This window comes from Hypanus sabinus, chromosome 5 (assembly GCF_030144855.1).
Source record: "Hypanus sabinus isolate sHypSab1 chromosome 5, sHypSab1.hap1, whole genome shotgun sequence".
NCBI lineage: Eukaryota > Metazoa > Chordata > Chondrichthyes > Myliobatiformes > Dasyatidae > Hypanus > Hypanus sabinus.
The window spans coordinates 42172587-42187122 of NC_082710.1; the positions used below are offsets into that span (position 1 = coordinate 42172587).

The window sequence follows — 14536 nt, forward strand, 5'->3', positions numbered from 1 at the left end:
ATCAATTCACTCATATCAGATTGAAATCTAATTTTCAGAAAGCTATTTCAGTTTCCTGATTAACATCTTGCACTAAATAAGTTACTTGCTCCTTTTTATTAAAACATATTTCCCTCGGCCTTGCAAAACTTCAGAAAAGTTACCTTTTTCTGTTGGATTTTCTTAAGACTTTAGCTTATAAACTGGCTAGGGAACGTAGCAATAAGGAACTATGGCAACTTACTGGTGTTTTGTCTTTAAAGTAAAACTGGAAAAAACACTTCACACCACTGATTAGTGAATAAATCGCTGCCAATGGAAGCAGGAAGTCATGATAGGAGCAAAAATCAGTGCATTTTAAAGGGCTGGCATCTTCTGATGTGTTGGGGTAATGATCTTTTTTCCAGTATTAATTCATTAATGGGTTCTACTTCTACCACTCTTTCACAGAGAGTTCCAGAGCCCTTGCCCCTTTACTGATATACAGCAGCTCTACTGATTCTTCCTAATACACAAAAATTCCCTGTTCTGACAACACCCTTGTATATATTCTTGGCAATATCTAAGAAGCTGGGAACTACAAGGTGGAATAACGTAAACACACATTTGACAAATTTAGAGACTGTTTCCAAGTAAATGAAAGGATGACAACTAGCAATAGCCTTGCGATGTCCCAAAGCATCAAATATTTTGTGAGTTTAAATCACCAACAATCATGAAAATGTTACAGTCAATTTGCCCACAAGAAGATCAAAAAGTTGAAATGTGGTAACACCAGACAATTAGCTAACTGAAGCTCTAGGAACCTTCCTCTCCTTCAGAACCTATACAGCCTTTTAAGTTCACCATGATGGTAAAAGAAGTTTTAGCTTAATAACTCATCTAAAGGAACATTGGTATTTCAGCCTATATATTTGTGTTGAATTTATTGGAAAATGGAGAACGTAATTATCATTGGAAGAATTGACATGTAGCCAGGGGGTAAATATGATTAAAATAAATCCTGGTAAACAGGAGATATGCAGCATTTTATTATAAATAATGGATACACTAGTGCACTAGAAAGGCAGGTTAATAATTATATTTTCTTTAATCATTACTAATACCACGTATGTTAACAATATACCAGCAAAATAGAAACCGTAGAATCCAAACAAAAACTAATTGTGCTAAATTGAGCAGTTCAAACCACAAACAATTTATAATAAATTAGATACTGTGCTTCAGATAAAATTTGTGGTCAGTTGGAAAATGCTGTGCCCAAGGTGGTTTTTTTTTGGCTATAAACCTCCTCTAACGTATTGTTGTGAACAGAAGATTAAAGTTCAGGTGATAATGTTGTACAGCTCCCATGCCAATTATATATGCTATCTAATTCTGAAGGTCTGGCTGTTGGACTTTTACTATCTCGAAGGGGAATACAATTCAACTCGTACTGAGAAAGACAGAAGAGCAATTTTAATACGTGTAACACCAATTTACTATTTTGAGGAATATGATTCCACAGTTAAAACTGATTTGACTGTGGTCTGCAGAGGTTGTTAATGGAGAAAACAGATATGATTAAAAAGATAATTGTGCTGTTAAGTATTAGCCTTAAACCGAGTTGAAGAGAAAATCTGAGGACTAGGTGCACAAGTTCTTACAAATGAAACACTATATCTTTAATCAGATACTTTGAAAAAAACAAGGGAGGTGGATCCTTTCTCATGGAAGATTAAAGGTCCCAAGTGTTAAAAGCATTTCTAGAAGCACAGATATTGCCTGATCTGCTAAGAGTTCCTCATGTGCTTCTTATCATTTTCTAATCCTCCTCAATATTAAGTTAAATCAACTTGATTATTGAAAGTGAAAAGACTCTAATGCAAGTATATCCTCTTAAGAAGAGTGGATAATGTTTACATCAGTCAATTATTGTCAACAATGATTAATCTAAACAGAATAGTTAAGCCTGTATGTGCTTGTGGATCTTAAATCATTGGAACTGGAATGTTGGTGACTAGTATTCTGCTAAAATAAAAGCAATTTTGCTATTAACTGTAATAAGGGCAATGGAGTCATAAGAGAGACCACAGACCACAGATGCTGGAAATCTGGAGTGACACAAGAAATGCTGGAGGAATTCAGTAGATTAGGCAGCAAATATGGAGGGAAATGGACAGTTGATAATTTGGGTCGAGACCTTTCATCAGGACTGGAAGGAAAGAGGTGAGACAGCCAGTATGAAAGGTGGGCGAAAGGTGAATCCAGATGATGGGAATGACAAGCAGACGTGGGAGGGAAAGAGTGCGAATGATGTAAAAAGCTGGGAGATGATAAGTGGAAGTGACAAAGTGACAAAAGCCTAAAGAAGATGAAACCTGACAGGACAGAGTAGTGACCATAGAATAAGCAGAAGGAGGTGAGGAGGGGAACCAGAGGGTGGAATTCGTGTGTGATGGCTAGATCAAGAGGATGGGGAAGGGGAAAGTGGTGATGGGACCTCTGGGATAAGGGAAAGGAAGAAGCTCACAGAGTGTAGTGGAATTTAGAGAAACTAATGTTCATGCCGTCAGATTGCGGACTACCAAGAAGGAAAGTGAGGTTCTGTTTCTCTTATCGGTGTCTAGCCTCAACTTGGTAATAGATGCGGCTGTGGACGGACATGTTGGCGTGGGCATGGGTAGTGGAATTAAAATTGCTGGCCACCGACAGAGCCTGGCTATTACAGTAGACAAGCAAAGGTGCTTGATGAAACAATCTCCCAATCTGTATCTGGTTTCACTGATACAAAGGAAACCACACTAGGAACACCAGATGCAATAAATTATACCAATGGACTGACATGTGATTACCACACTTGGAAGAAATGTTTAGGGCCCTGAATGGTGGTGAGGCAGGTGTAACGTTCAGTGCAGTTATAGGGATCAGTGCTTTGAGGGGGATTGGCAGGGTAAGTCAAACAAATAAAATCATGGAGAGAGTGATCACTATGGAAAATGGAGAGGGGATGGAAGAGAGTGGAAACTTATGCCGAGTGGGGATAGTGGAACTAGTAAAGAATGAGATGCTGGATGTGAAGGCTTATAGGCTGGTAGGTGAGGACAAGGGAACCTCTATCCATGCAATGTCTGGTGAGGATAGTATGGGGTGAGGACAGAAGAGGAGGAAATAAATGTGATGCAGGTTGACTGATAACAGTTGGGGGGTGGGGGGTGCCTGTTTTCTGTAAAAAGAGGAAATCTGAAATATCCTGGAGTGGATAGCCTCATCACAAGAATAGATGCAACAGAAATGTCAGAACTGACAGTAGGAAAATGTATTCTTGCAAACACAATGGACTCCTAAGATTAAGTAAACAATTTTATAATCAGAATTAGAATAAAGTTAAATTATCACTGATATCTTCTTCTTCGGCTGTCCATCGATTTCAATGTTGACTGTGCTGAGAGTCTAGTCTCTGCAGGCACGTTTATGGGCCACAAGACCAGACAAGCACTGGATCGGCACTGTCTCCCACATCGGTTGCATTTGTGATTTGACTGGTCTAGCACCGAATGTCTGCGTTCATGACCTACTTCATATTTCTTCTGTCTTTTCTCCTCAATAGCTGGGATTGACTTCTTGACAATGCAGCACCAACTTCTTCTGTCCAAAGCTTCTTCCTCCCAGGTGTTAACATCCATGTCAGTGTTCTTCATTTGGATCTTGAGCACATCTTTGTAGCTCAGTTTCTGACCACCATGCTTCCTCTTTCCTTCACGTAGCTCGCCACAGAAAACAGCTTTGGGTAAACGATCATCGCTCATTCTTGTGACATGACCAGTCCAACACAGCTGAGAAGTTGTGTTGAGAGATTCTGCACTGACTGTCCCAGCATGTTTGAGCACCTCCAAATCTGGTACCCTCTCTTGCCACTTGATGTGTAATATTTGGCGTAAATGCCTGAGTTGTGTCTCTGTCAATTTCTTAATGTGTTTCTGATACAATGTCATCACTTCAGTTGAATAAAGCAGAGATTGTAAACAGCTGCGTTATACACTTTGACCTTGGTTGCAATTTTAATGTTGTGGCAAGACCGAAGTTGCTTCTGCAAAGCTTCTGCTTTTGTAGCTGATTGAATTCTCCTCTCAACTTCCTGATCTGATCAGTTGGTGTTGTGAAATTTGTTGTTTTGTGCAGCAGTTCATTGCAACACATAAAAAACTATAAATTACCATGTAATATAGTAAAAAAAACTAAATAAGTAGTGCAAAAAGGGAGCAGAAAAATACTGAGAGAGTGTTCATGGGTTTATTATCCTTCTAGAAATCTGATGGCAGAGAGGAAGAAGCTGTTCCTGAAATGTTCAGTGTGTGTCTTCAGGTTCCTGTACCTCCTCGATAGTAGCAACGTGAACGATGGTGCCGAGTGGCCTCCTCTTCAAGCTCATCTGCAGAAACAGCTTAAATTCCTCTCTTTATTATGCCTTTTCTAGGTGGTTAGGGTTCGAGTGAGGTCCTGATCTGCAACGCCACTCAAACTGCATTTTTTTTTTATGGCAGTTGAGTTCCTGCTCCTGAATCTCACTGGCCGGCCATTTTCTGACTTTCTCTGGACGGGTTGCAGATAACAGCACCTCCAGGGTGCGACTGGTTCCAGGCCAATGTTGCCGACTGAGGTGTTGCAGGAGAAGGAACATCAGGACTTCACTGTGGCAGATGTGTGGACAGAGGTCTTTGTAGTCGAGCGATTGTACTCTCTCTCTCTCAATGGTGGGGAGAAATTGTTGCCGATTCTTGAGTAGGAGAATCTCAGAATAACAAGAGACGCAGCAGATTGTAGCAGCATAACAGTGACTGTAAGTCTACCCCTTTGCTGTGAAATGGGTGACATCTCTGTCCATTGTTAGTGAGAGAGAGCCTGTGGCATGTCGAACTGTCCGGTAAACAATAGATTTTGTTGACTGCAGATCATGCACTCTCTTTGGTGCTTTGCTATTGTTTGATGGGTGGTGGGCACTGACGCTTTTTGCTGAAATGAGCAAGAGGGAGGGGGTGGTTAATGTGTTGAAGCTTGCTGCTGCTTGCGTGGGGGGGGGGGAGAGGGAACTTTGGAGTTCAAATACTTTTCTGTCATTCATTCTTTTGGGCTTTTTCTGTTTTTCATAGATGTCTGCCAAGACTAAATATTTCAGGTTGTATACTGTATACATTTTCTGATAATAAACAGAACCATTTCAAAGGAGAAGAGGGGATGCCCTGGGTGATGGGGGTCCTTAATGATGGATGCTGCCATTTTGAGGCATCGCCTTTTGAAGGCATCTTCAATGGTAGAAAGGCCGGTGCCCATGATGGAGCTGACTGAGTATATAACCTCCTACTGCTTTTTCCAATCCTTTGCAGTGGCCACTGCATACCAGACAGCGATGCAGCTTTGGTCTCCTCAAACTCATCGTGAAGTTTAGCCACTGTGGTGCCTTGTTTGCAATTGCATCATGTGGGCACAGGAACATCTACCTTTTTATCACTGGTGAGTACACTCTGCACAGAGACAGGAGATTGCCTTTTCATTGCTGGTGCTACAAAGAGGGAGAATGCTGGGCAGATTTTCTGCGTTTTTGATGTAGACTTGGACTGTCAACCTTTTTTCAGTCTTGTGGTTTTTTTATATTCTGTGTTTTTCACCCGATTTTTCTCTTTTTTTGTGTGTGGGGGAGGGGGATTTGGGGATCAATGTGCCTGTAGGTTTTAGTTCATTTTTTTTCTGCAGGGAGGAGGGATTTTGGGGTTCATGCCTTTTGTGATACCTTTCTTTTCTTTTTTGGGTTTGTGGCTATCTGGAGAAGAAGAATTTCAGAGTTGTATACTTTGATAATAAATGAACCTTTGAATTAAATTAATTGTAAACTCCAGGTAACACAGAAAATGCCACAAAATATAGTTTAATATACACCTACACGCAGCAAACAGCCTAAATTCTACAAATTTTGTCAGTGAACTCTTAGTTAGATTCTAACAGGGTTTTTCAGCTAATTCTTGCTTTCCTTTTTCTAATTAAATTAAATGCAAGGTGTATTATCCCTAAGAACCCGAAGGCTAGAAGGGAAGAATCCTCATCTTATCTGAAATCCTGAAGCTTCAGAAAGCTGAGATGAACCAAAAATGAAAATATTGTCAAGTTTTTGTTATATTAATGAATGTGGCAGTGATTGTAAAATCGAGCCATGAGCTTCACCAAGAGAGTGAACTGCAGATAAAATAACTATTTCTTGCTTGCAAGGAAGGCAAAATTAAACTAAATAAACTAAAAATCTATAATTTCATGGTTAAGAAAGGAACAAATTACAGTGAGTCAGCAGTAAACTGAAAATAAAATAATGCAATGAAATATAGTCATGTATATATACTGAACGACGAACACACACACACACACTTACTTGTAGTAACAGATGTCTATTCCAGTTCGAACCCACCGTGGCCTTCCAAGCATGGCTTCTTGGACTGAATACATTAGGGGATGCATACCTTTCAAAAGAAAATGTGACTTCAGTGTACTTATGAATAGAAGTATAAATACCATTGCCCCTCAGTGCACTTCATAAATTGAACAATGTGAGATTTTCCTGTACTTTCTATTCTGTTGATTTTGTCACAACAATAAGACTAAACCACAAAGAGAAATTTCTGATGGTGTTCAGAGCAGCTTGTGAACTGTATATTTTTGGTCCATCAAGAAAGAAGTTGGATCTGGTTCTGCGGAATGTAAGGGCCAAATGAAGCAAATGTCAGTGGGAAAATAATTAGGGAACATACTCTCATAAGGTTTAGATAGTAATAGAGATAGGTAAGAGGAATTTAAAGATGAACTGCAATGAAAAATGTAGCTAGCTAGTATCATGTGCAACTATGGATTGGCAAGTAAAATAGAACAGATGATCTATGAAAGATTGCTTCAAGTACAGAGTAATTGTATTTCCATAATGATAGAAGGTGTAGGAAATAACATTAGAACTCACTGGACGGCAAAGTAGAAGAAACAAGGAATGGGTAATTTTGAATAACACTTTTCAAATAAAAAAAACTCATATGAAACCAACAAAGCGGCCCAGAAGAAAGCAGAAAAGAAACAGGAAGGCAGTTAGCACGCATTGGGATCAATTATGTTGCACAGGTATGGATATAACAAGTAGATATTAGAAAGAGCGATAGGGTCAGAGGTTGGTTGATAAACCTACAAGACTTCCCCAGCTTATGTAACCTGACTAATGTGTAACACTCATACATATAAACAACTGGCTGGATGGAATAGCCAACTGCTGCAGGGCTATAGGAATCTTCTACCATGTGGAAACTTGATTTGTGATCGAATTTCTGCTATGTGAACTGTTCAGATAACACACAGTTCACAGAAACAGAACCCTACCAAAACATGCAGAGGGCCTGTAATGAGCACTTTTTAAAATCAGTTTTCACTGAGGAACTTAATGCTGTAAAGATTTCAGCAGAAATGGAGACAGTTCAGATAACAGACAGGACATATAATTATAAGAGGAACATACTAGATAGGTAGCCAATGCTTAATGACACTTACACTGGATGGAGTACATCCATGGTTGCTGAAGGAAACAGAAAATTGTAGACAGGCCTGTCATTATTTTCACTGTTCCTTACATACATGGAAGTGCTAACAACCAGCAAACATGACACTCTTGATTAAAAAATGTGCAACTATCGTCTGATCAGTATAATTTAATAGTGGTTAAGATCTTAGGAACATCAATCAGGGAAAAAGTGGAAATATTGAGCAAATAAAAGAGAGTCCACACAGATTTGTAAAATACAAATTGTGTTTAACAGTCCTCCTGCAAATTTTTGATGTGATAACTGAGAAGGCTGAATAGCTAGTCAACAAAATTGAAGACCAGGAATGAAAGTATCAATGGCAGCATGGATAATGAAGTAGCTAAAGAGCAGAAGGCAGAGTTGTAAACTACTTTGTTTCCTTCTGGAGGGGCCGGCAGTCAGATCAGTTTTTTTAATGCTTATTAATAACCTGAACATGGATTGTGCAGGGTAAAATTTCCAAACTTGAGATATAGATTGACAGGCAGAATTGGCAAGCACGCAGCAGATGAAAGTTAATAGTGACAAGTGTGAGGTGATGCAGCTCAGCAGAAAGACCAAGAGTTAATAAAGCATAAATGACGCAGTTCTGAATGGTGTGAAGGTACATGGTGAGCTGGATATGTGCATCCTTTTTTAAAGTAGCAGTATATATTGAAAGCACAGTTTGTAAAGCGTCAGAAAAAACATAAAAGCAGGAAGGTTATGTGGAGCCTTTGTGAAACATAGTCATAGACTAATACAGCACTAAAACAGCCCTTCATCACAACTCGTCCATGCTAACTACCACATAGTCTCTTATAGCCCCAGAAACTCCAAGCTCCTTCCCTTCATGTATTTATCCAATTAACTCTTAAATGCTGCAATTGTACCCACCACAACCACTAGCTCTGGCAGCTCATTCTTGCTACTCACTACCCTTTGAGTAAAGAAATTGCCGCTCAGGTCTTTTTTAAATCTTGTCCCTCTTGTATCTGTGTATTCTTGTTTAGGACTCCCCAACAATGAGATGAAGTCTATGACCTTCCACCTCAACCATAGCTCTCATGACTTTATAAATTTTGTTAAGATCCGACCTCATTTTCCAAGCAATGAAGCCCCAGCATGGTCAACCGCTCCTTAAAACTCAGACCCTCTAGTCCAGTTAGCTTCCTCATAAATCTCTTCTGAACCCTCTCCAACTTGAAGCATTTTTCCTGTAAATAAACTGTACACAAACTTAGTGCAACCTCACCAACAACTTACATAATTGCGCAAAACATCTCTACTCCTAAACTCAATGTTCTGACTGATGAAGGCCAGCATGCTAAATGCCTTCTTCACCGTCCTACCTACTGTGCAGCCTTCTTCAGTGAACTGTGCACTTGTACACCCAGTCTTGCTGTTCCACCAACACACCTGGCCATTCATTCTATAAATTCTCTGTTTTGACTATCAAAAAAAGTACATCATCTCACTGTTATCTAAGATTAAATCCATTTGCCATTCCTCAGTCCATCTTCCCAACTCATCAAGATCTCTTTGCAATTCATTGTAATCTGCTTCACCATTGACAAGGCCTCCTAATTTAGCATCATCAGCAAATGTGCTAATTATGCCATGTACATTCATATCCAAATAATTTAACATACAACATGAATAACAAAGGTTTCATCACTGACCTTTTCTTCCAACCATTGAGCAAATTCTGAATTCACCTTGCTATCTTCCCCTGAATCCCACGCAACCTAACCTTCCAGATCAGTCTGAAGGCAATCCGTGCCTTAGTTTTTCTATCGTACCTGTTCAGGTACGTGCATTGAAACAGATGCAATTTAAACCAGTGGTTCTACCTGCCCTTTTTATGTAAATGTCATTATCATGATTCTTAGGCTTACACACTTAGGTTGTAGCACAAACCCCTATATTCTCATTGATTTCACTATCTCATCCGACCCCCTGCAAATCTTGTTTAAGCCCTTCCTCATGGGAAAAGCAAATTTCCTTGCTAAGATATTGATCCTAATGCCCCTCTTGTACAGGGTGCCTCTACTGCAAAAGAAATCCCAATGATACAGGAACCTGAATATCTGCCTCTTGCACTAACTCTTCAGCCACACATTCATTCGGCCTAATGTTGTACTCTGGACTCACTAGCATATGGCACCAAAACTAATCAGAGATTACAACTCTCGTGGTCCTACAATCTATGGATCTAGGGTAGTGCACCCAATATTAGTTACCACACTTGAGAAAACACCTGAAGACACAAGAATAATTTCAGCTAAAAGGCTCAGCTGGGGAATATGGGCTGCTCTCCTTTTAGCAAAGGCTAACAGGCATTTTGATAGAAATGTACAAGATCAAGAAAGGTTTAGAGAAGCCAATGTACAGAATTGCAAGGAGGATGGACCAGTGCACAGATTTTAAGTGATGGAAAAAAGATGCAGGGCTAGGTAGAAGAGCAGAAAATGGGGGAAGAACCTTTTTTTGCTGCATACAGAGAGTGATTATAATCTGGAATTCTATGTTTTTATATTAACTTGTGGCCTAATGTTACATGCAAAATAAAGATGAACTACACTATCTCTTAAATGCACTGCTACATGTAGGTTGGAGAGGTCTAGAATAAATATTTTGAGAATGTGTGCGCAGTACAGAACGTTGCTGTGACAAGTGTGAATTAGTAAATGGGGCTGCTGGCAGTATATTATAGTTTATGCCCTCTAAACTTATTTCAATAAATATGATAGGTATTAAAAACCTCAAGGCAGTTATGACAGACATGGGATTCTGCTGACACTGGATATCTTGATCAGGTTTTGAAGCTGATAATGATATCCTTGTATGAAAACAGTGGGATTTTCCAGATTTAGATACTTGACAAATTTACTTTGCTGAGGATGTAAGTGGATGGAGATCCAAACATTGGACAGCCATGGCAAAATAGTTGTTCCACTATTTAACAGCCATTTGAAATTCCTCAGAAAAAAGATATTAACTGATTTTGTTCTGACACAACCTGAGTCAAATCAACTACTTCCAAGGTGTAAAGAGAATCCACAATTGTTGGAAATCCAGAGTAACACATACAAAATGATAGAAGAAGTCAGCAGGTCAGGCAGCATCTATGGAAAGGAATAAACAGTTGATGTGTGCCAGGAGGGGCAGGAAGGAGTGATCCCTGTGGAAAGTGGAGAGATGCAGGGAGGTAAACATGAGTTTGGTGAAAGATCTCATTGAAGATGGCAGAAATTGTGGAGAATAATGTGCTGGATTCTGAGGCTCATGTAGTGGTAATTAAGTACTGGAGAAACTCTATCCCTGTTGAGGAGGCCGGGAGATGATACTTCCAAGGATATTTAAGAAACAAAATCATTAAATCAAAAAACCTATATATATATTAAGTTAAATTTTTAAATACCCTCATGCAGTATTTGGCAACAATAACTGTACAAACACAAATAAAAAGGTTTGGTTGGGATTTAGCAACTAGAATGATTTGAATCAATCATCTTTGAATACTGACAAAAATGTTCTAAGATCTCATACGAATTTAATATCACTGACAATTGTGAAGAGTACAGATTTCAGATTCTATATTCTATACATCCGCTGATATTAAATGAACCTTTGAAACAGTTACCGAGGAATATTTAACTGCAGTTCAGTTCAATGTCACAAGAAAAATTAATATGCTTAAAATATGAACTGGAAAACCTAATCCAAAATACAAGAAAGTAATTGCAGTGATTAAGAGATTGCTTATTATCTATCACCATGTAGGCGTAAAATAAAATTGTGGCATAATCTGAATCTCCTATCTAAACAGTGACTGAATGCTTTAAAAAATGAACCTTGTTCAAATTTGCCAGGTCTGCATTTTGACCAAAAAGATAATTAAGTATTTATAACATAGTTAGCTACCAATAATTTAAAAATGTAATATCTTACCATAGTTGAATTGACTATTAGATTTTTCACAGTTGATAATATTGAATCGATAAGGAATAGCATTCCTCATCCCACTCACTTCAAAATAAAACCATTGGTGATGATGATTGCTGTTTATATCAGAATTAAGGATCAGATCATATTCAAACCTAGAAACAGACAGAGGAAATTGAATAAATTTACCTAGCAAGCTTCAGACAAAAGAGACATCAAGGGAAAGAAATGAGTGTGAAATGAGCTCACAATTTCTCAGATTCAATTGTCCTTTATACAGGAACACGAGAAAGTCTACAGATGCTGGAAATCCCAAGCAACACACACAAAATGCAGGAGGACTTTACATTGTCATATCATGCTTCCAATTCTTAGATTAATTAGAAAATGTACTTCGAAGTATATTTTACTGAAAAGCATTTTCAAATATCCTATGTCATGAATGTCAACTATACCCATTCAGGACTGCATTACTTGACTCAAGAAGGAGCTCCAGTGAGTATGATGTGCAACTGCCAGTCACAAAAGAGAATGGAAGATGAATTACAAACATAAACAAAAGAATTAGGGTTAGAAGTGGAGAAAATGGTGTGACAGTGCTACTGGTAGAGGGGGGTTCAAAGATCTTAGGGTTTGGAAGAAAAAATGCCCAGATTCACTGAAGGGGAAACCTTCAGTTGGGTTCTAGCTAGTAATTTCAAAGGAGTATCATATTAATTCTGAATACTATCTTACTCAAATATTATGGTTTTCCCCACTAATGGAGAATCAATGCTGCAGGTAGATTAAAGAAAAGTTTACACTGTAGCAATTGGAGTTGAGAAGGGAAATGGGGCAAAATGAAACCCCAATGACTGCGTATTTTAAAACGAAGATTTTATTCCATTGTCTCTCACTCATCACCATAAATATTCTGTCCGTTCCTTAACCTTGCTGATTCTAAATACCTCAGCTTTAGAATTTAGTTTTATATCTTTTGGAGCTTCCTCTGATCATGTTGAGTGTAGTACAAGTGATCAAAACAGTTATTGTTATCTCCTCACTTATTGTAGAGAAGCTGACCATAAAGGAACAGCAGGATTAGTTTTAGGACCAGAATTAACAAACAATGATTTACTTTAATTGAAGAAATATATAAAAAAGATTAGTTTGATTAATCCCCTTTTAAATAATGAACTGGCAACTCATATTTAACATATCCAAAATCAAAAGAAATAGAGAATGGGGAAGAAAATTAGACAGGATATTAGTACACAGTGTGATATACAGCTTTTGACAAATTTCCACATAAAATTATCAAATAAACTTCAGGATTGTGGAACTTCAGAGAATATCATGTAAAGGGAAAATAGCTTTTGCCAACTAAGTTAATCACAGCATTTTACATAGAGCTTTTAAGTTACTTTAAAAAAAGCAAGTAGAACAATAGATTGCTGAATTTTAGAGCAAGACCATGTCGAATGTAAAAAAGTACCAGTTTCCTGGTTACATCGGAAACACTGATCCGATAAATTTGGATTTAATTTTTTTATTTTTTGTGGTGTAATATATAATTGATGTAGAAAATTATACTGCACTAATCTTAACCGAACATTTATTGTATTTGTCATACTATCAAGACATAGTCTTGACCAATTTGTTTCTTCAATTTTAATATTCAAATCACTTTCCCATTTTTGTCTTGACTTATGGACTCCTTGTTTAATTGCCTGTCTTTGAATCAAATTATACATACAAGATATAAATTTTTTAATATTTCCTTTTTGAAATAAAATTTCTATTTCATTAGATTTCGGCAATAACGTTGTTTGACCTAATTTTTCTCTTAAATAAGCCCTTAATTGAAAGTAACAAAATAAAGTGTTATTTGATATTTTATCTTTATTCTTTAATTGATCAAATGACATTAATATACCTCCTTCAAAACAATTCCCTATATATCTAATCCCTTTTTGAATCCAATTATATAAAAGTTGATTGTCCATTGTGAAAGGAATAAGTCTATTTTGAATTAAAGATCTCTTTGCTAATAAAGATATTTTTGTCTCATCATCAACATTTATTTTATTCCATAAGTCAATCAAATGTTTTAATATAGGAGATTCTTTCTTTTCCCGTATCCATTTAGATTCCCATTTGTATATAAAATCTTCTGGTACGTTTTCTCCTATTTTATCTAATTCTATTCTAATCCATGCCGGTTTATCTTTCTCGAAAAAAGATGGAACAAATTACAGGAACACAATTTCCTCATAATCCAATATTACTTTTACTAGGTGATATTGAAGGGATAAAACCGAAACTCAAACTAAATAAATATCAGAAAGAATTTATAAAAATTGCACTGGCAGTAGCCAAAAAAGCTATTGCAGTTACTTGGAAATCGGATACATATTTAAGTATAGACTCTTGGAAGAAAGAAATCTATGGCTGTATTCCATTAGAAAAAATTACTTATAATTTAAGAGATAAATATGAAACATTTCTGAAAATTTGGAGCCCTGATTTACAAAAGACAGGATTAAATATATAGATGCTCTGAAGGTGAAACAATTGGTTATTAGGGGAAAGAAATAAATATACATATTAAAGTTATTACGAATTCCATGGAGCATGTGGAGATCTTCCAACAACCAGGCATTCTTTCTTTCTTTCTTTTTTTTCTTTCCTTCTCTTTTTTTTCTATAGGGCAGTTAGGGGGGAGGGGTTAAGGGGAGGGGGTAAGGGTTATATACATTTTTTTTCATACTTTACTTTGTAACTATTTAAAAATGCAATAAAAAAAGTTTTCAAAAAAAAACAATAGATTGCTCACATCATAAACGGAGACCTCAAATTGTGGTGTTGCCAATTTCACTACAATATTTGAAGTAGTTTTGGTGGGTGACAGTAAAGGAAATAGAGGGAAAAATTTTCGAAGGGCTAGCTGTCTTAAAGCTAGCCCTTCTAACATCAATCACAAACTATGAGATATCTGAGAGCAAATGTCATCTCCAGATTCAGTACTGCAAATCCCTAAAAGAACAATTACATCAAATTATTTTAAA

The 14536-nt window shown here is 37.4% G+C and overlaps 1 protein-coding gene across 13 annotated transcripts in view; it reads right to left on the reverse strand.

The window, feature by feature from the left end:
* Positions 1-14536, reverse strand: part of agtpbp1 (ATP/GTP binding carboxypeptidase 1) — a 270083-nt gene that overhangs the window by 91627 nt on the left and 163920 nt on the right. For all 13 annotated transcript variants that reach the window (XM_059969829.1, XM_059969822.1, XM_059969828.1 and 10 more), the window contains 2 exons: positions 11496-11644; positions 6377-6464 (listed from right to left, as the gene is read on the reverse strand). In XM_059969829.1, the coding sequence (XP_059825812.1) occupies positions 6377-6464; positions 11496-11644 (237 nt within the window). The remainder of the gene's footprint in view (positions 1-6376; positions 6465-11495; positions 11645-14536) is intronic.